General features: G+C 37.2%; 3 protein-coding genes across 3 annotated transcripts; all 3 read right to left on the reverse strand.

Annotated features, from left to right (window-relative positions):
• Positions 1 to 12,618: 12,618 nt before the first annotated feature.
• LOC116112038 (zinc transporter 1-like) lies at positions 12,619 to 14,377 on the reverse strand. The gene is made up of 3 exons (XM_031398209.1): positions 13,627 to 14,377; positions 13,244 to 13,393; positions 12,619 to 13,138 (listed from the first exon to the last, which is right to left on the reverse strand). Exons 1-3 carry the CDS (start codon positions 14,245 to 14,247, stop codon positions 12,833 to 12,835), a joined length of 1,077 nt encoding a protein of 358 aa, XP_031254069.1. The 5' UTR covers positions 14,248 to 14,377; the 3' UTR covers positions 12,619 to 12,832.
• A 3,097-nt stretch (positions 14,378 to 17,474) lies between these two features.
• On the reverse strand, positions 17,475 to 21,306 carry LOC116112039 (choline-phosphate cytidylyltransferase 1-like). The gene is made up of 8 exons (XM_031398210.1): positions 21,060 to 21,306; positions 20,800 to 20,913; positions 20,530 to 20,625; positions 20,241 to 20,283; positions 20,002 to 20,157; positions 19,821 to 19,901; positions 18,108 to 18,206; positions 17,475 to 17,974 (listed from the first exon to the last, which is right to left on the reverse strand). The coding sequence occupies exons 1-8, from the start codon at positions 21,218 to 21,220 to the stop codon at positions 17,768 to 17,770; spliced, it is 957 nt and encodes a 318-aa protein (XP_031254070.1). The 5' UTR covers positions 21,221 to 21,306; the 3' UTR covers positions 17,475 to 17,767.
• A 1,630-nt stretch (positions 21,307 to 22,936) lies between these two features.
• LOC116112040 (probable pectinesterase 8) lies at positions 22,937 to 25,234 on the reverse strand. Its single transcript, XM_031398211.1, has 5 exons — positions 24,891 to 25,234; positions 24,611 to 24,782; positions 23,938 to 24,144; positions 23,260 to 23,519; positions 22,937 to 23,101 (listed from the first exon to the last, which is right to left on the reverse strand). Exons 1-5 carry the CDS (start codon positions 25,232 to 25,234, stop codon positions 22,948 to 22,950), a joined length of 1,137 nt encoding a protein of 378 aa, XP_031254071.1. The 3' UTR covers positions 22,937 to 22,947.
• Between the last annotated feature and the right edge of the window lie 392 nt (positions 25,235 to 25,626).

A 25,626-nucleotide genomic window follows, 5' to 3' on the forward strand; every position in this document is an offset into this window, starting at 1 on the left:
AAGCAATGTGAATGGAAGCAGGCTCGGGCTAGTACTAACTACACCAGAGGGAGACGTCATCCAACGGGCCATACAATATGGTTTCAAGTGCACGAACAACGAAGCCGAATATGAGGCTCTCATCACTGGACTTTCCTTAGCCAAAGAATCGGAGTAAGGAAGCTGGAGGCGAAGTCCGACTCCTAACTCGTGGTCAACCAGCTACAAGGCACATACCAAGCACATGACTCGAAGGTGACGGCCTACTTGAATTTGGTCAAAGAGCTGCAGACCCAATTCAAAGAATTCTCCATCGCCCAAGTCCCAAGAGCGGAGAACTCTCATGCTGACGCCCTTGCTAACCTCGGCTCGGCCCTTCAATGTTCTTCCCAGTCATCCATCCCTCTGTCATTCTTACAATGGCCAGCCAACTAGAAGGAACAACCAGCAAACAAGTCGCCCGAAGAAGCAATGGACATCGAACTGACTGACTACTAGATGACCCCGATAGTGAAGTACTTGGAACACAACGGGCTCCCGGCTAACAAAAACGAAGCACACCGCCTACGAGTATGAGCCACCAGGTTCACCATATATGAGGGCCAACTCCTTAGGAAATCATTCTCCGGTCCCTACCTCAAGTGCACAGACCTAGAAGAGGTCAAACGTGTTCTAGCCAAACTCCATGAAGGCGAGTGTGGAAACTATGCAGGAGGACGTAGCCTGGCACACCAAGTGATTACCGTTGGGTACTATTGGCCAACCATACGCACTGATTCGATGGATTATGTCAAGAAGTGTAACAGTTGTCAGAGGTTTGCTCATGTCTCACACCTCCCACCCGAGTGACTCCACTCCATTCTCACACCTTGGCCGTTCATGAAGTGGGGAATAGATATAGTTGGAAAGCTACCGACCGTACCTGGACAACGAGTCTTCTTGTTGGCTGTGATTCATTACTTCACTAAGTGGATCGAAGTCGAAACTTTCACACAAGTCAGAGACCGAGAGGTAAAAGCTTTTATCTGGAAACATATCATCTGCAGGTTCGGGATACCAAAGGAGATCATCACCGATAATGGATCCCAATTTATTAGTTCAGGCTTCAGGGATTTTTGCGACATATGGGGGATCAAGCTAAGCTTCTCTACCCCCCGCAACCCCCAGTCTAATAGCCAGGCCAAGTCATCAAATAAAACCATCATGCAGACAATAAAAAAGCGACTTCAGAAAGCGAAAGGTGCATGGGCAGATGAGCTACCCGGAGTCCTTTGGTCCTACCGAACTACAGCTCGCTTATCCACGGGCGAGACTCCTTTCTCCCTCACATATGGATCTGAAGTAGTCATCCTGACCGAAGTATCGGTTCCCTCCACCATACTCCAATGGGCGGACGACGAAGCCAACAACCAGAACCTTCACCAGAACCTGGACACCGTTGATGAGCTACACGAGCGGATGAGCATCCGTAACGTAGTCTACCAACAGCAGGCCGCCTAGCACTACAACCGCAACGTAAGGATCAGAACTTTCAAAACAGGCGACTGGGTCCTTCGCAAGGTCTTTCAAAATACTAGGAAGACCAACACTAACAAACTCGGCCCCACTTGCAAGGGTCCCTACAAGATCACCAAATAAGAAGGCAAGGGCGCCTACGACTCTAGACTCCTGAAGGTAAAGACATCAGCAACAGTTGGAACGCAGTCCACCTCAAACGTTACTACTTTTAGGTGAACTCATTCATTTACATGTTTGTTTTCCTTGTTTTTATATAAAAGGGATGAGTGGGCCTATCCACCTCCTTCATAGACAGTCAACCTCATGGCCCGAATTCAATAAAGTAATATTTAGCAATTTATACCTTCAGATTTACAGATTTACACCTTTGGATCAGCCCTGCCCGATCCACGGATTTATACCTTCAGATTGGCCCTACCCGATTCACGGAATTATACCTTTGAATCGGCCCTACCCGATTCACGGATTTACACCTTCGCATCGGCCCTGTCTGATCCACGGAATTACACCTTTGAATTGGCCCTGCCCGATTTACGAATCTACACCTTCGGATTAGCCCTGCCCGATTCACAGATCTACACCTTCGGATTAGCCCTGTCCGATTCACAGATCTACACCTTAGATCGGCCCTGTCCTGTTCACGAAACTGCACATTCAGTTGGCCCAGACTGATTGAAGGGTTCTTACACCTCAAAATCGACAAGTCATCGACTCAACCCAATAGAGAGTCTACACGACTCAGCAACTGGGCCGCACCAAAATCATAACACAAGCACGCGGTTCGACCCCTAGTGCATCTACGAACAAAGAAGCAATCAACAACTCATTCACCCATAAGGAAAGCATCAAAAAGAGAACCACAAGTATAATGTAAAAGAAGCCCCAAGCAGCTAAGTTCAGAGTACAATGAAAGACACACACGCCAAGAAAGGGCATTGTAGGCCCCAAAATACATGAGCAAAATAAAAATGAAGTTAAGTGTCATTAGTGCGAGTCGTCCCTCCCATATCTGACTCGGTCACCCTATCACCAGCACCAGCACCAGTACCCGTCCTTGCAGCCTGATTGCTCACATCCTCAGTAATCGATGGCCCCGACTGGCTAGCAAAATCGAGCACCTGCTCATCAATCTGCTCCTCCGTATGCTCAGCCCCCTCCTCTAACATCTCCCGCATGAGCTGGATGTCCTCATCCGGGTTTTAGTGAGAGGTGTTCCCAACCTTGTACTCGAGCATGAGCTCTCCCCAAGCCCTAATGATAGCATCATCGGCAATGTTCAGGCATTGCTCCTTGAGCGACTCGATCTCCGTATTCTTCTCGGCTAGCTCCCTCCTTAGCAGCTTCAACTCACCCTCGGCATCCTTCAGATGTTGTTGGCTCTCCTGCTCAGCCTTCTAGGTTGTTGCCTCTCTCTAGCGCAAACTGGTATTCGCCTTGGACATGTCCTGAATCCTCTTCTCCTATGCCACTATGGACTTCCTCAGATGCAGACTGCTTGTGAATGCCTGCATAACAAAACAATTTCATCAGTATACAACCACGATGAACACAATAAAACAAAAACTCTTGCCCTACCTGGAAAGCTCGGGATACCCCCCAGTCAGCGGCTGCGACCGTGCCCATCTGGTTCAAACAGGTCTCGTCCGCCAGGAATAAGAACGAGTTAACCAATTTGCTCATGGAAGTCACGTCAGAATAGGTCGACGCGGAAGTCAAAATCTTGAAGGTAATCATCCCAGTCTCTTCATCAAAGACCATTGTCTGGGATGACCCGGCTCCGGCTCTAGGCTAACTGCTCGGCGGGGTCGTCACAACATCTTCCACTCTTCTCTCCCCTCTGGCCAAGGATTCTCTCTTCCTCTTTTCCCAACGCCTAGCGATAGACTCGCTAGCACTAGGGACGGTCAGCTTCTTCATCAGTCTTTCTGCAAGCACAAACTCTCCAACGGTTAGTGGGTTCAACTTAGACTTACCGTAAGTGGTATGATTGTAGTAGTGAGTTAGAAGTACATTCCATGTCTACTTCAACGAAGGGAAGGGAATCGATATCTCCCTGAATCGCTCCTACTCTGACCCAGAGATGATACCACTCGCCAATCCTTCTGCGCCTTGGAAATGGCTAGAACCTTTTAGGTCTGCACGTCTAAGTTGTCCCCACTCTGCCCAACTTGATTGAATTCAAGGTCTGCAAAGAAAAAACACAATAAGGTTTAGTAACCAAAGTACAAAACAAAGACAAGGTTTCTCACCGGTGGCCCGCCAAGTGCTCAGAATTTTGCCCTGGCCTCTCTCCCTGAAGACCGCCTCACCCTTCACAAAGAAGTACCGATCCTTCCAGTTCTTGTCACTTGACCGAAGATCGGTCACCAGGTAAGATCGATCATGCTTGAGGTTGATCAGATATCTACCCTTCTCCTTGTCGTTTTCCTTCCGGAAATATGAATACAACAGCTCGTGCAGCCCAAACATGACCTGGTGCCACACGCAAAGGTCCTCCAATGCCATCAGCAACCTCCAACCATTGGGCATGATCTGAGACGAGCAATTGATGCGTGTTTACTACAACATGCAAAAATAGCAAGTATACTAGTCGCAAAAAGTAATAAAGTGATGAGTGAGTATCGTTCCCACGAGGATAATGTTACTAATTACCGATTTTTCTAGTTTAAGTCCTAATTGAAGCAACAATAAATTGGATTGATGGATGATAAAAAAACTAAATACAAATACAAAACCCAACAACTTAACTAATTACACAATTCTAAAACAAATGCTAGGGTGTTGAATTTACCTAAATACGCTAACCCAAATCATAGAATCTATTACCCAAGTTCTAATTCCTTGATTGAAAATCGAATTCCCTAAGTTGTAAAACATACATTCTCATGCTACATTTCCCTACTTATCCCTATTAAGCTTCCGCACCCAACAAAATGAAGATTAATAGTTCAAAGGATTTTAAGCTTTGTGGAATTCTATCTAGATTTCATAGATCGCTAAACCTATCTCTAGCGTTTGCTAATCTATGGTATTTATCCCAAGAGGCACAATCACAGATCACTTCTCAGTCTCATTGTGAACAACACGCATTTGAATGGTGATCAAGCATCCAAAAGACATTAAGCAAAGAGATAAACACTCAATCATGAAATTAAAACTCAAAGTAATTCAATCCATATAAATTTGAATCATTGTATCAAGATTACATCAAACCCTAGCTAAACAACTCCGTTCATACTCAAAAACGAAATAAAACAACAAAAACAAACTGAATCAAGATTCATCATTGAAAAGCAAGCAAAAGATGGAGAAATCTTCTCTAATTTGAAGCCCAAATCTTCAATAATCTTCTCCTTCCATGAGCTGCCTCCCAAATCACGAACCAAGACCCTTTTCTTTTCCTTTTCGCTCTAATTTATACCTCTCTCACTTAAAGACGAAGCCCTAGCAAGCCAAAACGCGTCGTTTTATTTTTACATCTGATGCAGGTTTCGCCGCGGCGAAGCTTTTTCCTCGCCGCAGCGAAGCCTTACAGGCCCAATTTGAGTACGATAAATTCGAATCTGGAAAAGTATTAAACATATTAATTGTAGCCCTTTCAATTATATTTCTGGTCGTTCAAGAATCAGCACAATCCGAGGTCTACAACTCAAGTTATGGCAGAAATACTGAAGCATGTCCAAAGACGTTTTTCTTCAGTTCCCAACGTACTTTTCACGACTTCAAGCCAAGTTTTCACCTTTTTCCAGTCATAATTAGGCAAAACCCAAAACATGAACGTTGTAGCTCTTCTTCTTAGCTTTCTAAAGCTTCTAAATTCAGGTCATTCCGAGTTTTCAAGCTCAAGTTACACAATTTACGCTCAAAACTGTCATTTATGCTAAAAATCATCGTTTAGGCCTACAAAGACAAATTAATAGAATTAGGTAGCAATTATGGCCCAAATTGTATGAAAAGTATCCTAAATCCTATCAAAATTCAATGCAAAATCATAGTGTAAAATATGCTTATCAGCAATCATGAAATGGTTCAGCACCTCCCAGACGAGGCAAGGGATGGGAAACCTTAGTCCATCGTGAAACCATTTCTCATACACACTAACCCAACCTTTTGCCTTCCAGTCAACCAGTTCGTACGACCGCGGTGTCCTAGTGTTGATCGAATCCAGAATGTGGTACATCATCTGGAGCCGCCACATGTCACTATCTTTAAGCACGGGCAGATAATCCCTGCTTAGAATCCCACTGCCTTGCTAACTTGGCTCGTCCTAAGAGCCCCTGTCGGATGAGGATAGACTACCAATTCCTTCGGAGTCTTCCCCACTCCCCCCTTGCCTATCCATATCACTCGAAATAGCAGCACTCATCCCTCGGGTAGTTACATTCACACCAGTCGATACACCGACCGAAACGCCCCCTTCAGGCAACATCACCATGGTCGCGGCATTCTCATACTCATTCCCGACATCCACCTTAGCCCCACTCGAACCACTCGACTCCGACCTGGACATCCTTAAGCCTACTCACTCCGCCCAACCGAACAACCAACTCCTTCGAACTTAATCGCTTGATCACCACACATCCTTTCTAACCGACTAAACGTTTCCTTCCAAATCTTCTTACACTAGATCACTACACGCCCCCCATCACCAACCGACCTGCTTCGTCCAAACCTATCACCACTAACCTAGGCTGACCTACTCCCTTGGAAACCAAGTACTCACTGATCACCGCTCTCCCTAAACGACCGACCGACCTGCCTCCTAAAAATCAACCACTCACTGATAACTGCTCGCCCTGGGTCACTGACCGACTACTCCAAAACAGGGCACAACTATTCAACCCCCCGCTCGATCTACACGACCAAACTCTTGTTTAACCTAACTTTCCGCACAATCCCCTTACTACTCAGTCAGGATGATCGAATGACCTACCTACCCCACTTAAAGCGGTTTCCTATCTACCCAGATCAGACACATTCGCTCGATTTGGTCAAGCAGACCAAGACGAGCCAAATCGAAGTGCTACGCAACTCGATTTCATCTTCCTCTTTCCATCCAAAACCCAAAAACGTGAAAAAATCAGGCAAACTGCCGATAAATTTTCCCGAAATCCAATATCCAAACCTACTCTAAAAACCAGAACTTGACACCCCCAAAACTCAGGTAAAATCCCTCAAAACTTCACGAAATCAAACCCAATGTCCAAGAACTCAGTGCAAACGAAGGAAAAAAGCAAAACAAAGCAAAAAATAGTGCAAGAAGAGAGTATTTACCATGAATGAACCCGAAGTTTGCAAAAAGGAACCACCGTTACTAAAGGAAACTAGAAACAAAGAAAGCAGAAGAGAAAAGGAAAAATCGAAGAAAACTGAAGAAAAATGGATGAAAACGCGAGAGTGAAGATGAACAGTCCACTCCCTCGATTTTATAGAAGAAATCTGACGGAGGTAGACACGTGGCAGCTCGCGATTGGCCCAAAGACAGAGTGACTCTTCATTTTCCCACCCCAAAACGAAGAACGGATCACCACAGTACATGTGGAAGAGATCCATGCTACTTAGGAAACCGCAATACCGTACAAAAACCACGCTGAATCGCCCTTTCTACCCGACCAAGCCAACACATTGCAACACACCGGCTCACGTAACGAAGCCAACACGTCTACGCTTCACCTGTCTAGGAGATTCTCCCAATCGAGGCGACTAGCCTGGAATAGTCTACCTCACCGTTTGCTTCGAAAAAAGCGAGGCAAAAAAAGGCCCTGTTACCCGATCTTCCCTAATGGACGAGTGGGCATCTAAAGTTTTGTTAGCATATGCACAACCCTTGGCTTGGATCAGATAGCTCAGCCCGAGCCTCCACAGGAACGTTGGGCCCAGTGTAACCCATTTGGCCCAATGGCACCTAGTAAGGATAGCCCCGAGGGATCCCTCAGGTATCCTCCATGCGGTCAAGCAAGCCGGACGAGTCGACTTCATCCACTAATTCGGCCTAATACATCGAGCGAATGCACCTGCAATCGGTGACTTTTTTACTCACTCGACCTGGCATACCGACCGAAGACACCTGTTATAGGTAGCCTATTCATTTCTGCACTCAGTCGGACACACCAAGTGGATACATGTACACCAGATGTTTCGCTCCTACCCTAGTTCACTCAGCCCCACACACCAATCAACTACACCCTCGTGAGCTGGTTGCACAATCTGACTCGGCGAAGGACACCGAGTGACTCTTGACCACAAGTCGCCTCCAGCAGATTGATCCGTTGCGCCAAAGATGTCACTAACTTTTAGAGCAATCGTGCCAGCAATCGGTCGACCGCAAAGGACGACCAGAGACGCCTCGTTCGATTGCTACTCTCTAAGTTAAGCACACCTTAACTCAGAGAGTGGGGGGCAAACTGTTAGGGCCAAAAAATATCCTCGACCCAAATAGGGTCACGCGTCTGACAATAAGGAAAATCCCAAGCCCAATCCCGATGCGGCCCAAGCCAGAATTCCCTGGATAAGGCCCATTTGGTATGAAGTACAGCCGGTCCATACCATCTGGACCCAGGCCTCTTGATCCTAGCACACCATCTAGGCCTATGGCCCAATTCGGAGCCCACAGTCAACTAAGGATCACACTCCTACTTGAACTCTGATAAGGTAGTCCACTACTACCCCAACTCCTCCAATATCCGTATCCGAATCGTACTCGAAATCCCTTTCACGCCGGGATAAGGGGGCCAAAGGATACATCCCTGGGGGAAAACGATTACTATGAGAACTCCCAATCCTACCAGGATTGGGAGACCAGATAGTCACTATTTAAACATAGGCCAGCCCTCTCACAAAGCAGATTACATTACACCTTCAGACCCCGGAGTTCCCGCTTGAGAACTTCACATTACAGCCATAGTCACAGTCCCCGACTAGACTTCTGGTAACCTTTCTACTCCCTAGCTCTCACTAAATTAGCCTTTTTCAGCCTTGCTGACTTGAGCGTCAGAGTGCCTACAGCAAACACCACCCCGGTGTTTTCCTTCACTTCACGTTTGTTTCTCTACGTGTGCAGGTATAGCAGATCGTCAGTGACCTCAACCTCACGGGATCAATCCCTCTTTCCAAACAGGTAGATTTTTACGTCTATAGTTATTTTGACTCAACAAGCATTCATAAGAATAGATTCCATATTCAGCAAACCATCAATAGAGTTGTTTGAATTTAGCAACATATCAATTATCAAATTTCACTAAATATAAGCACTAATAAAAATATATGGAAAAATCACGTTCAAAATTTATAAAATAGATTAATGTACATAAGATATGAAAAAGAAATAAAATAAACTAAAATAAAGGAAGCAAAGGTACTCTAAAGAATCATTACACCCCTACAATAACACAGAAATGTACACAACAGCATCTTCATGCTTGACAATGACATTATACACTTAATGAAGTAACCAAACCACATTGCGACCATGAAGATATATTTATCATAATAGAAGAGTTTGAATTAAGATGAAATTGATATCCCATCAAAAGTAAAATTGTATTATCTATGTATAGACAATCCTAAACAAGCTAAGCCTAATAAAAGCGCAGTGAATCAGCTTTAGAAAAAAAAAAAAAAAAAAAAAAAAAACCCATTCCAGATAACTAAACCATATAAAAAATAAAGAATGAGGATACAACTAAAAAAAAAAAAAAAAATCCTCCCTCGACTAAAGGCGGAACAAATGAGCCGGGTTAGGCGGGTCAATCCTAATCCAGCCCGCATTAGAGAGGGTTCAACCCACATGCAACCCTTGGGTGGGCCGGATTGCTATATGGCAATTTTTTTGCAATAGCCAACTCGGTGGGTTGGCTGTTGGCCCAAAAAAAATTAAAAATTAATTATTTTTTTTCAAGTTTCCCCCATTTTTTAAATTAAACTATTATGATCGAACTCTTACAAATAATTTTACACAATAATATTAAACTATACTTCTAAATCATAAATATTAAAATGTATAAAACTTGGTAATCATATAATTTGACACATTGTTATTATTATTTTTTATGGTACGTAAAATATAAAAAAATTAAATACTAAAGTCTTATTCTCAAATTTCCATGTCTTATATAAAATATAATTCATTCTTCTGCTAAAGTTTAATCAATGAAACCGCATACAAATACTAATAAACTGTGATACCATCACATTCTACAATTAAACTATATAAATTTAAAAAAAAAAAAAAGATAATCCAAAATATTATTTATTATTTATAATAAATTTTTAAATACTTTAGCACTAAAATATATTTAATTAAAAAATCAAACATTTTTTAAGACTAAGTCCTAATACGACCCATTATAAAATGACTTATTAACAAATTGACCATTGATGACCCAAACCGATAAGAGTAATACTACATATACAACAATTTGATACAATATTTCTAATATAACATTATGTGACAAAAGATGATTGAGTGAAAGTTTAATTTAAATTTAAAATCAGTCAATCTTATTTTGTCATATAATATTGTATAAAAATATTGTATGTGTAAACCACCCCTAAATTAGTTATTTTGTAAATTGTAACTTATAAATTAATTGTCAATTATTGCACTCTTTTTTCTTTACCAAGTTTTTTTCCCATTGGGTTTTTCTTGGTAAGGTTTTTAACGAGGCAATAATTGTTTTAATTTTTTATTTTATTTTTTGATAAATAAATAAATCTAATTTTTCTTATATTACAATTTTATTGTATTAAAATTGAATTAATATTTAAAATGTTAACAAAAAAAAATTAATTTAATTGAATTATTGATATTTGAAAAGTTAACTAAAAACAATTACATTTATAATTTATTCATTTATAAATTGTTAATTATTTATTTGAAAAGTTAACTAAAAACAATTACATTAATAATTTATTTATTTATAAATTGTTAATTATTTATTTGAAAAGTTAAATAAATAAAACAAAATAAAATCAAAAATTAAAAAAATAAAAAAAGAGGGCTAACCCGGCCCGACCAGCAGCCTAACCCGGCGGGTTAGGGTTGGCAAGCCAGGCTGGGCCAGCCATTCTCAAAAAAATGGCGGGCCTAACCTGGCCTGCCTTTGTTGGCGGGCGGGTTAGGACCGACCCGCCTAATTTAGTAACCCGTCGCAGGCCGGGCTGGGCGGGTTACTTTTCCAGCTTTACCCTTGACAAGTCTAACAAGGACAGGCCCAATAAAAAACAAAAGAAAGAACCTTTATACGAGTGCAGTAAATCAGCTTTAATAAAAAAACACATTCCAACAAACTAAACCATACCACTCATTACCTCCCTAAGCGTTATCCTCCCAACCATTATGTAAACACCAAACCATCAAAATCAGAATAGTAGGCCAGCAAAAAAACCCCCACACCCCGAAAGAAGAAAGTTTTAGGTGTTATATAACCAGTGGCGGATCCAATTAATGACTTGTGGGGACTAGAGTCCCCACTCAACTTTTGAAAAAAATCCATATCTTATATTTATTTAAATTTTACACTTATAGAATTATAAGATTTTGGGAATAGCCCCCACGGTTAGTTTGGATTTTATTTTTGTAAAACCTTATTTTTAATCCTAGTATATATATTTCATATTTTTTATGATTTTTATTTTTATGCAAGAGGATCTATTAGTTTTTAAAAGTTTTATTATGAGTGAAAATGAAAGGAATAAGAACTATTGGGTTTGCATTTAACTGAGGGGAGAAATCTAGGCATTTTTACACAGAAAGCTAATGTGACGAGGTCATGGTGAGAATAAGAGAATCTTAGGCAGTTTCATAATTCAAAGAAGTTGTTTTATATATAAATTGGGTTGTTTGTCAAAAATAAAGAAAAAGAGAGAAAAACCCATAAAGAAGAAAGGAAGAAGAAGCAAAGGAAAAGGAAATGAGTTTGGTCAGTTTTATCCATTTGATTTTCTTGCACTTGAGTTGATGGTACTTGAGAACCAAATTGAGATTTATGTTATTGACATACGTTCTTATGATAAATTTGTTGAGTTATAAGGAATTGGTGATTTGGTTAAGAATTTAGTTCGGTTTAAATAAAAAATTTGTATACGTTGGTGTAAAAGCTTGTGAAAGTTGTATTGGTTTTATCAGTTACGATTGCGACTGTTGAAAGGATTTTTTCTACAATGAATCTTGTGAAAAATCGGTTATGCAATCGAATGGGAGATCAATGGATGAATGATTGCTTAGTCATCTATATTGAGAAAGATGTATTTCATATAATTGACAATGAGATGATTATCCAACGTTTTCAGAATAGGAAAACTAGTCAAGGACAATTATAGAAAAATGGTTCTATTTTTACAAAAATTTCGTTTTTGAAGATATTTATTTGTATTTTATAACTTTTTATTGAAGTTCATTATAATGAAAAAAAAAAAAAAAAAAAAGGTGTAATTATGATTGGTTTTAATTTTTTTTTTTTTTTTTTTTATATTTTGCCCCCATTGAGGAAATTCCTAGATCCACCATTGTATATAACTGAGTAAAATTGTTGTCAGGCTACTCTTATCTTTACCGGTACCAAATCATTAGTTCAAAAACTAACCAAAAAAACTACAACTTGGAACTTAATACAATACAAGCTAAAGCAGCATAATTTCTTCTAAAACACTTGACTAGTCAAACTTCAAAAATCTACACACGCTAAAGACTTCAATAAACACTAAGTTGATTTTTTTGGATAATGCTTATGAGAATTCTTAAAAATCCTTCACTTTGGTTTGGAGTATTGAAAGATGGGTACAAAATTTCTTCCATAAAAAACTGTTTATTACTCTAAAAACACCTTCCTTAAACTCTCATGAAAACCTATTCTCAACACCGATTTTCAAGTACATCCAGAACCACAATTCTGACAATTAAAATCTAACTTCACAATTTTCAATAATTTCAATGTAAAATAAATGGATTAATGATTAATTGAATAAAAAATACCCATTGAATAAACAATGCTCCATTACCCTTTTTCCATTGTCAGATTTGTAGAAGCAGTGAAAGCACCTACAATAACAACAACAACAACAACAGCATACAAGATCACATTCAAACCATCAACATAAAGAATTAATTTATACAAACATGCAAATATTCTTTCTTTTATTGTAGTATGGAGCAATCCTCCCAGTTCTGCTCTCAACAACCACCAAACGGCTTGTCCTTCCTCTTCCTAACAAGCTTGCTTCCAATAAAGCTCTTGCACTTAGGATTACTTTATTAAGCACAAAGTTTAAAGTACACCATTCAGCTGATGAAAAAAAAAAAAAAAAAAAAAAAAAAAAAAAAAACAGATGCTATGGTTTAAGCCCATTTGGCCAATAGGGACATGCAGCCAGCACCAAGCAGAAGAGAAATATTGACTGCAATTTGAAGCCCTCTATTGGTTTGAACCTTTGTGTTCATGAAATCAGCGGCAAGAAGATCCACAAGAGACATATATATTAAGATCCCGGCTGATGCTGCATTAAAAATCCCTTCAACAATTAGAGCTGTGGGACTATTCTCATTGTACACATTTGATATTCCTATCCCGATCGCTATTCCAACTGGGGTTGTCAATGAGAAGAACAACACCATAATTGCAATCGCTCTAGACTTGAATTTTGCCTACATAAATCAAACCAATTATAATAATTCAGATGTGTCTCTTGGGAAACCAAAGGGTCAAATTGAAGGACCAGGACTCTGATCTCATGGAAGTTTAAATAATACCTGAGCGATACAACCTCCCAGCCCCATGCCTTCAAAGAACTGGTGGAAAGTCAAGGCAGCTATCAGAGGCCTTATAGTTTTTGGACTTTCGGAAGCACCCAAGGAAATCCCTATTATCACTGAGTGCACTACAATTCCCAACTCCAAAACCTATCATCAAGATTCATATCATACACACAAATTTTTGTTAGAGTGGACCAAAATAAAAACTAATCACACACTAATATTTTTGTCCATTAATATTTTTGTCAAAGTGGGCTAACATCCAGATATTATATACATTAGTATTTTTTTAAATAAAATTGAGCGTGGGCCATCCGCCCCTGATATCATAACTATAACCATATGATATGATAGTATTGTTAACAGATTCAAAATCAAACCTGAGATATGATACGATGTCTAAGAAGCTCTGAATCAGCCGAAGGGATGGCACCATGAGAGTGTCCATGAGTTCCATGAGTATGAACATGAACATGATCTTCATGCGGTTGAACCATCTCTTCATCTCCAGGAAAGTTTCCGGGTTTAGACTTATTGAAGTGAGACTTGGTGTAGTAAGAAGTTGCAGAAGCATCCACCATCAGAGTTCCAATCGTTGCCATCATCGCAACAAATCCTGTAAAAGGGAACTTTCCCCATGGATTTTCATTCAAACATGGCGATGTCAAATTCTCGAACGCATCAGGAAGAACGTGGATGAACCCAGTTGAGAGTATAACTCCTGCAGCAAAGGCCTTGATCACGAAGAAAGTATTCTTTTCCGGACGTAAAGCTTCAAAGGATTTTCCCAGAATCGGAAGACAAACTCCAATAGCTCCTGCAACAAGAATCGAGGCGATGGCTCCAAATTTGTATTTGAGTGCCTGAGTCTTGTCGCGGTCTTCTTCATCAATATCACATGTGCACTCTCCAAGAATCAAGGAAGGAAGAACTAAAAAGATGACAATACAAGCAAAAAGCTTGTAAAGTGGAAGATGACGATCAAGAAAGTTGATGCTCATAATTTAGAACTTCGAAGAATGAGGATTATGATAACATAAAATGGTCCAAAACTATGTCCACTATATTTATAGAAGAAAGAGAAATTCAGATTCTGTAATTCTTTATATGATGATATCCATGGTGAAATCATATAGGAAGTAATACTAAAATTGAAGTTGACTGTGAGACTTTAGGAAATTGCATAGTAAACAAAAAGATGTGGAAACATGTCGACATAATAAGCTCCAAATAAGAAATTTCAAATCATTCCCATTGAAGTCTATGGTTAAAATAGTAAAGTCAACTACAAAATGTCGAAATTATGTGTAATGGTTTAGTAGCATCGAATTTTCCAGCTGGCTGGCTATCTATATCTTAAAAATCTTTATTAATTAGCCTTTGTATTTTACAATTGCTTGGTGTACAATTCGACGTCTGTTAACTTTAAAAATTAATAAAAACACCCTAGTCACCCAATGGGCCAACCGACCACCGTCAGACGGCAGCCAACAGTCATTGGAATGGTGTACAACAGGTTGGATTTGGCCAATCAGGCGTCGATATGGCCTTTTTCTACCAGATTCATCGTGCATCTGGCCATCGTTAACAGCCAAAATCTATCCATCAATGACGACCAAAATTTGGCAGTCATCAACAGTCAGATAGATCTAGCCGTTAACAATCAGATCTAGCCATCAACGGTTAGATCTCTGACCATAGATCTAGTCGTTTCCGACTAGATCTATGATGGATCTGGTCAGAAACGGCCAGATCGGTGCACGATCGGTCAGATCTAATTAGTCGTGTACCATTCTGACGTCGACAGCAATACTGACGATTAACGGTGGTTGCTAGCAGGCAGCAGTGGTCTTGGGTGAATTAATTTTCATATTATAAGGAGTGAACGGTAATTGTTTTGTATTTTGCATCTGGGTAATTTACCGCGATTATTCTAAATACTAAACTTTAGGATCTAAGGCTTGGATATTGGCTATTTATACCCAATTGTGAAAAACATTGAAGCTTTTCTCCTTCACATCTTTTGTTTTCTGTTACTTCTTTGTTTTCTACTCATACTTGAAACCGCATGCTTTCAATTCATTAACAAATACAAATTATTAATTTCTTCTATGAATTATTTCAAATTATGGCTTTTTACTGGGAATTTATAGAGATTTTTTTTTTTTTTTTTTTTAATTCAGAAATCTCTCGAACTCATTTTACAAACTCAAACTCAAAACTAAACCCCCTAAATATTTGTTTTCAGCCAACCCCCGAATGTGTATGAACGAACCACAAATTGTCAAATTCATCCAACTAACCCTTTATGTTTAAAATAATATATTATCAATACCCTCTTATGAACAAGCTTTTGATCATATAGTTGAATATAACAGTTGAATAATTTTATTTTATTTTAAAGAAATCTTAATTTCATTTGTGACTTTGACATGTAGAGTGTGATGGGATTTGGACACTCGATCATTTGACAATAAATAAATAAAAAGATAATCTTAGTAAACGAAATTGATTTGTACATGCTGAATGATCTTAATGATAATGATAATAATAATAATAAATTTAAGCTTTCGCAGTTGCTCCAAACACTAAATTTTTGGATGTACGATTAGAAGTCAAATTAAGTAATTAAATAAAGGTTAATTATATTATATTTTATTAATATGTTAATTAATCTTCATATGAACTGGCTATTAAAAAATCCGTACATACTGACATCAGGATGTTGTAATGTAATGCAGACCTGCCAAAACACAAATGCCGGAGACGACACATTTGAATTCCTGTCCACTTTACTTTGTCATAAGCATGAAATTGTTGAACCAAACACTTGACGGCTCAAATTTGATCCATACTGTGGGCTGCAAGCCTGTTCTTATGTCCTTTTGTTCATCTCATTGTCACAGCCTAGTGGCTATCACTATCATGTTTTAATCTTGGTTTTCAAGTGGAAAAACTTTTCAGAGTTTGGTTATTATTAAAATTATTATATTAATAAAAAGATAAATTACTAGAAATGTTTTGAGAATTGTGTTTGATTAGTTTGGAATAAATGAGTAGATATATTATATTGATATTTTTTATTAAGAGGATAAATTGGTGGGTATATTATATATATTACTAAATTGCCTTCTTTTTTAAATATTAATATAATATTATTATTTTTATTATTATTTAATCATTCTTTTGAGTCCCTACATTTGAAATTTGGCTAAAACACTCCTACCATATAAAACTTTAATTTGTAACAAAATCACCCACACCCACCCCTAAGCCACTACCGACAGCCAACCACCATTGTCGGTCGTTGCTGACAATCATCGAAATGGCGCACAACCGATCGGATATGGTCAGTCGTGCGTCGATAAAACCTTTTTCCACCAAATTTGGTCGTTCTACGGTCAAAGATGTGATTATAAAACAACCACAGATATGGTCGTGAGAAAGCGAGATATGTGGCCGTTTCACAACCAAATATCTGGCATTTTCATGGCCACATCTTTGGCCATGAAACGGTCAGATATGGCCATTTCCGACCACGGATCACAGATCCGATCGGTCGCCATTGGTGGTGGCTAACAACCGGCCACTACCATCGGGTAATTTTTGTAAAGTCCAGGGGTATTTGTGTCCTAAAAAATTTATATATAAGGATAAAATAATCCATAAATATATTTGTAAATTAATTTTAAAATAAGGGTATTTTTGTCCAAAAATTTTATTAATAAAAAGTAAAATTATAACAAAATTAATAATACCAAGTAATCTTAAAATACTTAAGAAAATAGAAGTAATCTGATTATCTCATATATTACCAACAATAATTACTATTGGTTTTAAAACATTAACGGAATCTTATATTACTTGATAAAATATAATAATAAAGTAATATAAGATGACATTAATCCCCTGTAACCCCAACCAAACACACCCAAAGAGAACTCCAATCCCAAACCTTCCTAGGTTATGTTGGTGTTCATGAGAGAGCTCGAACACCAAATCTTATCATAGCAAACCAGATACTAATCATCCAACTAAACCCTGACAAGGTTCAATTCAATACCATCTGAGATCCCAATTTTATATACATAGGATTATTGATTTGGAATTTATATAATGTGGATAACATACATCTATATGTATTCCGGTAGGATTTTGCTTTTTTCTGTAATCAAGCCAAGCTATGTAAACTATATATTTGTAACATAGAACAACATTACATCCTTGATTTCACTACTAATTTTCTACCATATCACAAAAATAAGAAGCATACATAGCAATTTCATGTATGAGTGTTACAAATTTTGGAGAAATCTCAACCACACTAGATAATTGAAAAATAAAAAATAAATTACAAAAAAGGTTTTAGTTTCCACTTAAAACCAAGCTTCCTTCACAACTCCTGGCAATGTATTTTTAACTTTCTATGGTATTTTACAGAAAACCCACAAGTAATACACAACCAGGCACAATATGGTTTGCATTAGACCTATTACTAGATGCAATCATGGAAAGCCAGATCTATTTCTTTTCTTTCTCGTCTTTCTCATCATACGAATCTTCATCATCATAGTAGTACTCTTCTCCATCATCGTCAGAATAATCATCCTCATCGTAATATTCTTCATCTTCATCACCATCATCCTCGCCATTCGGCAGTAGATATTTAGAGTCACTCGACATCTGCCCTCTTAACCGCTCTTGAATTCGGTCCCTGATAGCTGTGCCCTGAAATGCATCCAAATTGTCGGTTAGACTGCGTAAAAGATGATAAACATACAAGATGCATAGAATTATATAAATTGATTCTATTAATGAACAATAATGTACAGATGAAATCCATATGCATAGATTTCCTTACCATTTTATGGCAACCTTCTTCAAACATCTCAAGGAAACCAGCAACCCAGCGATCAGCATTTTCCACCCACTCATTACGATGCATTGCAACAGTTTGGATCTACAAATATTAAAACAGGAATGTAAAACCATCATATTATACACTTCATGGCAAGTAGGAATGCAAAAAATGAAGTTATGGTACAACCATAATACTTCTGCAGAGTTTAGGCATTGCAGCAAAAAAAGACACTCAGATAAACTTTAACAAGATCGAACTCAAAATATTCAAATGCATAAAAATCAGCTATCCGTAACTACATGAAATTGAAAAGCACCAACAACTAACCAGCCAAATCTAACAGATCAAGGACCAGCCTGGTTTAGATGACTGATTCCACTGCAGAGTAACATGTAACTGTCAGACTATTTGGGCAACATTAAGGAAATCCAATACTCATATCAAAAGAACCATCTATACTGTATTCCAAACCGCCCAAAATTTCCCTTTTTTTTCAGTAGCAAAAAGTCCTAGACCCCTCTTACAAGTTCACTACGTTATAAACTGGAGACTACTATTGAATCCTACAACCTTGATTAGTCAGAGAATTTGTGGGTTACAATATCCCAAGCCCCAAGGGAAGTTCAAACTAACCTCTCAAAAAAAGTCAGAATTCATTAGACTACTCAACCCAACCCTAAAGTGGCTTCTTCTTTTTTCTTCTGACTAGATATTTCTGCACAAAGTGACTTTCATACTACATAAGGTACACACATAAAATAAGATTCAGTTTAGGATAAATCAATTAGCATGCCTACTGCTATACATGTCAGGTCAGTGTATCACAGAATGGGAGAGTACAGAATAAGGGGGGAGGGTAGAGCGGAGATAAGGCATGCGAGATAAAATTATGCCACGGTCTTCTTGATTTTCCTTTCCTACAATAGCTAACTCAAAAAAATTGTCTCAAAAAGAGAGCAATAGAACCAAGCCTACAAAATTATCGTAACTGTATTCTTTTTCAACCAATGTAAACCAACAAGTGCAATTATAACACAAGCTGTACCCAAGCCCTGAGGTTTTGACAATGGTCCAGCTCCATCCAGCAGTATATACTTAGTGTTAGCTAGGCTAATGAGACAGGCTGTCCCTCTTAGAATTAAGACTGAGTTAATCTCCAACCCCTATCACAGCCCCAGTTGCACAAGGCTCTCATGTCAAACCCCAAAGCGCACGCTCAAACAACTTTTACTCTTTAAAAAAAGTACGCCCCACAAAATAGAAAAAAGAAGTAGTTTCCCTACCATTTGGTGCATTCAATACCCTCAGAAAATTCCCCATAGGTGTTTTAGTTGCTAGATTAAGAAACTGGATAGTCACTAGGCAATAAAAAGAAATGTCTAAAGATCTTTATTAAATGTATTATTCTTCAGAGCCATAATGCCACCCAAGAAAAAGTAAATGTCTGCTACATGAATAGACCTTAAACAAAAAATAACATAAAGCATGAGAGAGGAAAGAATAAAGAGAAGAAGAAGGTTGCAAAATCATCCACTCACATTGGTAGGAGTGGCTTAATTCAACTTAAAGACGGTACACGGATCATACAATTATCAATACACAGTATATTACAAATGGTAGAACAATGACTTAATGGTCAATGATTGAGCAAATCAAGCCCTCCATCTCAAGTATATATAGGAAAACAACATTATGGCATAAGAATTGAAATACCTTTTCTCCAACTTTTTCTTGGTGTTCCTTCACTTTCTCTTGCAGTTTTTTCAATCTCATGTTAACTCTCAGCCGCTTTTCCTATTTAAGATGGAATTAACCATAAGAGATAAATTCCCTAAACCAGAACATAAATATCATAATGAGATACAGAAAAGTATAAATAAAACAAAGATCTTGCCTTCACATAGCTAACACCCAGCTCCTTTCTTGAATATCCTCGATCCAAGTTTCGCATAACATATTGGTTGTAGTCTTTAACAATCCTCATAATAATATCTGATGTTGAAATCCCATCTGTTCGTTTTGTTTCCAGAAACTTCCCTGCAGATTTGACCTGCAACAGACATCCTATTACATAATTATACATTACAGTGGAACAAAAAGGGAAGAAAGGCAAACATTGTCGCTCAAACTTACAAATTCATAAACGTCTTTTCCAGCACCACTAGCATCTGCATAGCTGTAAAAATGACATGCCGATAAATCAAAATGCATGATATACCTGGATGCTCAAATCACTAAACCAGAATACATATGCACTTAATGGGAAAAAAATCAAGCTTATTTTTTCAAATAAATAAACAAACTAGCCAGTCAAGGAAAACCCAAGAGTGCTTAGTAAATCATTATAAAACTATCTAATCCAACAAAACAAATCAAATTTCCATCATGTTCAAACATTTTTATTCAAGTCGGTTATCCCTACGGAAGAGAGTCGTGTGCCACATAGTCGATCTTATGCTTGTCAAGAAATTCTTGTGTGACCACCCAAGGTGCATCAGGAATGACTTCATCTACCCACCTGATCATAAAAGAAAATCAGAGATACACCATTAAACGCTGCAAGAGACACACGAACATTCCACACACACTTAATGCACCACAAACATCACAGATCCACTCAAAACACCCCAATTCAAAATTCATCATGCAATCAAAACTTAAACCCTCAAAACAGTATAAGAAAAATGCATACTTGCAATGGCGAAGTGATTCATAACGTTCGGCCTCTGTCATAACAGTTTTGCCCTTATACTTGTGGGTGATTTCATCATTGCAGCATCCAACAAGGAGATAAGAATTTGGCAACCTGAAAATCCAAACTTGATCACATCAATCTAAACATATAAACAAACAAAACCCATCTGAAACAAATTGAAACAAGGCAAACCCAGAAAAATAAAGCAAAAAAAATTCAGTAAAATAAAGTAACCCGGAAACATAAAAAATACAAACAGTTTCTTGGCTTGTTCAAGAGAGCGCGCGTGGCCGAAGTGAAAAAGATCGTAGATCCCATCGGCGTAGATTCTAACGGGGCGATCAGTGGGCAGAGGATTAGGCGGCGGATAGTGGGAACGCTTGGGTTTCCAATTGGATTGGTCTTGAGCGTCGGTCATGAGGCCCTGGTGCTCGATGATGATGATGATTATGGGAATTGGAATTCAAGTATGAGTTTCTTTTACATGTTTTTGTTTTTTCTGTTTTTGTTTTTTAAAAATTAAAAAAAAAAAAAAAGTATTTCCTGTTTAAGCGTTTCCACTTGCGAATATCCGTTTCCTACGCCTTTTTACTAGAAAATTTAATAAAAATGTTTTAACTTTGTTTTCTCATTTTTTTATTTCTTCTCCTATTATTAATTATTCCAATATTTTCAACTAATTAATAACCCTAATTTCTCTTCTCATAACCTAAAACTTATAAAATATATTTATATTTTATAAATATTAAAAAAATTCTTAATCTAATAGTCTTATTTCGATATCTCGATATCCCAAAAATGAAGAATTTCTACCACGAAGGTCAACGTTGAATTTTTACATTTTATTAAATCAACGACTAATCATTCACCTTTAATCCGAAATTTAAAACTTTAAGCTAATTTAAATTAATTTATTAACATAATAAGTCTCCTCAATTAATCTTCTTAAATAGCATTAATATACTAATTAATATTTAATAAAGCTAATGGTCATCCTTTCAAATAGCAAAAAATTATTGCATAGTAGATTTGGTGGGTCTTTATAGCAATCTATCACCATTTTTGTCTTTGTTTATAGTAGTTTAAGACATCTTTATGTATTTGTCTTCTCTCTTTGTTATTAAAAAATAAGTAAATAAATAAAATAGATTGTTTTTGGTAGGTTAAATGAAATCATATTGAACTGGATCTATTAAATAATAAAATTGTCATATTGTTATGCTTAATATTAGACTATCATCTAATAATCTATAATCGTCGATCAAATGGATCGAAAAGTCAAATTCTTCATATTAAAATTAGTAAGATTTTAATATAAATGTTGAATGCTTACCAAATAACTTAAATTTTTAGGTTAAATGACATCTTTAAAATGAGATATACGATAATAATATAATAATAAAAAAAAATTTATTGAAATAGAATAGCATATTCTTCTTTTTCAAAGAATATTATTATACTGAAATATAATTTATTATGTAAATAGTGAACAATCTAATCATAAACAATATATTAGATATTTATAATAAATCATAAAAATAAGTTAAAACATTATATTTTCCTTTTCGATTAACTTTTTATTAGTTATGAGATTTATTATTAATTTAGAACTAATAATGACTTGGGGATTTAGTGGTTATTTTATAAATGTATTTACTATTTTGATAATTTTAGCACATATATTTTAATTTTTTAAAATATATTATTAATAACTTAATGTATATTTAAAAGAAAATCCACTAGTAAAAATTTTTATATTTATTATTTAAATAATGAGCATATTATATTCGAGATTCGAATCAATCAAAAAATAATAATTTAAAAGATGAAAAATTCCAAAAATCTCTTCATATTTTATATACATTTAAAGTACTTTAATTACCTGCAAATCTAATTTTGGTTTAAAAAACAAGTTTCTTCACGTATTACCTTTATGCCTAATGGGAAATTGAATTTAGGATTGTAGGTTGAAATTATGCAAAACCCCTTGGTTCGCCCTTACCGTTGAGCTATTCATAGGTAGGATATATTTTTCTTGTTCTATAGTATTGCAAAAATTTATTATTTTATTTTGATTTCAAATGTTGTTCATGCATTGAACAAAAGAATCGATCAATTAACCAATTTGTGGAGACATTTAATTAATTAATTGTAAGGTTGCAGCCATTGATCTCCTTCAATATAAGACATGTTAATGAAAGCAGAAGCCTGCGTATCATTCAGTCTCTGAACATAAGCTGCCCTCATTGACATATTTGCTCCCGCCCCTGTGCAATTGTATTCTCCGTAGAAAATAGTCCTGCGAAAATAATAAATAATAGTTAGATCTCCACTGTATATCTTATCGAAATCAAGATCAGAGATGACAATTTTTCCGGATAAAATTAGGGTTTTCCTGAGATCTCAGAAAGACAATGTTTTAAGGAAAGAAAAAATAGTAGATGGTAGGATACGTACTGGTCTCTGGTAGGGTCGTTGAAGTCATTCCAGCCCTCCGGGGCGATGATATCAGTCATGGAAGACAAAGCAAAAACGACACGAGAGAAAGGTCTCCAAGCTCGGCCAAGCCATATTCTTCCTGTTCCTCCCACACTGCAGTTCACAAATGCAAAGCCTGTATTTTCATCCTTTGAAGTTCTTCCATGTGCTGTTACTGCTCCGTTTATTAACTTCGATCCTGGAGCTACCGGGCTCGCTATGGAAATCAACGCGCAATTCTGGAGAAAATAAGTAGGATTTGTAAAAATTCATCACTTGATTGTTATATGTATTAAAAAAAAAAAAATCTCTAATGCAGATATCCTTGACAGACCTTACCATCTAAAGCTTCAGGTCCCAGTAGGATTCTTACCCTTTGTCTGATCATTGTGGCATTATCAGACTATTAATTGCTTCACAATAATGGTTTTAGGTTACTGAAATATAGTGTTTTTGCTTTGCTTGCACCTTTTATTTTTGTATGCAAAGTCATTCATGTTAGGTGAAATTGGGTAGATAGTCTCTCAAATTATGATTTCGAGAGCCAAAATTCTGGGGAAAAATAAACAAATCGCGTATCCTCTTCATATCCATGCAGTTTCACTCAACATATTAAGCAGATAAAGTTATTAAAGATTGCTTGAAAGCAAAACTGACCTCATAGAGTGACCTGCCATTGCCAAAAATGAAATCAATAGAACCTTGAATATAACAATCTTTGAAGTAATGGCGACCTCTATCATCATGAAGAGTGTCTTGAGCTCCAAAGAATCCGCACCCCCAGAACGCTGCTTCATCTCCTGATACTCTAATTGCAACCGCCTGCGCTCCAACATCTCCTGGATTCGGAATCGGCGCCACATTCTAAAGTATAGCATAATTAGAACAAACCATTAGCAACAATATATATATTTTTTCTTTTGCGAATATCCTAATCTTTTTAGAATATAGACTTACCCTGAATACTGATAGTTTGTACTAAAATACAAATTTTATCATATTCTTATGTGTCAAAATTGACTAAACTTTCGCTTCTTTAGTATAAAATTACCGTCAGAGGATAGGTCTAGATTTTAAAAGATTTTAGATGTTAGCAGATGTAAGAGTTTTCACTATCATATATGTACAAAGAAAAGTACACGTTTTGAATGATATATCAAATTTCTTATTCTAACTTATACGTTTTCATATATAAAATAGTTATATGACAGAGATGATGTATCATTTCAGATGAAAATTTTGAATACTATTGCTTAAGACACATATGTAGCTTGTATGAACTAGTAAGCATGGTGTAATCACAGATATTTCAACATGATGATTGACTTACCATGAAACTTATGTTCTTAGCAATGAAGTTGTTCGCGAAAACCTGAACGGAACCGCTATAAAATGTGCCATTTGCAGACTTTGCCGTGTCGTTCCATACAATAGCAGTCGATGTATAACCTTGTCCTTGAAATGTTATATTTGGTTTGGTTCTTGGAACAATCACTTTTTCACTACAAATAATTAACATGTACATGTACTTAATGAGATTACCGCACATGCATGTTGAAAAAATCAGTTTAATAAACAAAGTTTTAAATAAGACGAGCGGGTCAGCTTACTAGTAAATGCCAGAGTTGATGAATATGATGTTCCTTTTCAGGCTGAAATTCGCGACTGCATCAACGGCAGACTGAACTGTGGTGAAGTTACAGCATCCATTCCGGTCAACACCAAAATAAGAGGTTGTGTTAGTATCTGGAGGGATGAAATCGGCTGGAAAATCATCACAAATTGATACTACTTTCCCATGATGAGAGGGCTTATGACGTTTATGAAGAGAAACATTAGTGCCAAAATATTTGAGGAATGAAGTCGTGAGGTTTGGATGAAGGAGAAAAGTTGAAGTGGAAATTGAGAAAAGAGCAACAAGAAAAGCGAGAGAGACGCTGGTGAGGGTGGTCATTTTGAGACGAATAATAAAATTGTTGGAGAAAGGATGAGAAGGAGATGGATTATATTTGAACAGGAGAATGCAGAAACATGCACTTGAAGTGCAAGAATTGATGGCATGTCTTGCAAAATACCGTACTCTGGCCCCTTCCATACTCTTTTAACCTACCAATTTTATGCTTGGATTAATGCGAATTCACTCAATGCCAAACTGCCAATGCATTTTACAGAAAGATTTCAAGTTTGTCTTGCACCTTGGATCAATCCCATTTCGTCATATTGGTTTAAATCAATACCTTTTCTTATACAAAAAAAACCTGAAAAGTACGGACTGACTGTCTCAAGTCTGTTTGTAAGGTTTCATTTGTTAAGAATATTATTCCAAGAAAAATTAAACAGTAAAAT

Source organism: Pistacia vera, unplaced genomic scaffold, assembly GCF_008641045.1.
Source record: "Pistacia vera cultivar Batoury unplaced genomic scaffold, PisVer_v2 Contig656, whole genome shotgun sequence".
NCBI lineage: Eukaryota > Viridiplantae > Streptophyta > Magnoliopsida > Sapindales > Anacardiaceae > Pistacia > Pistacia vera.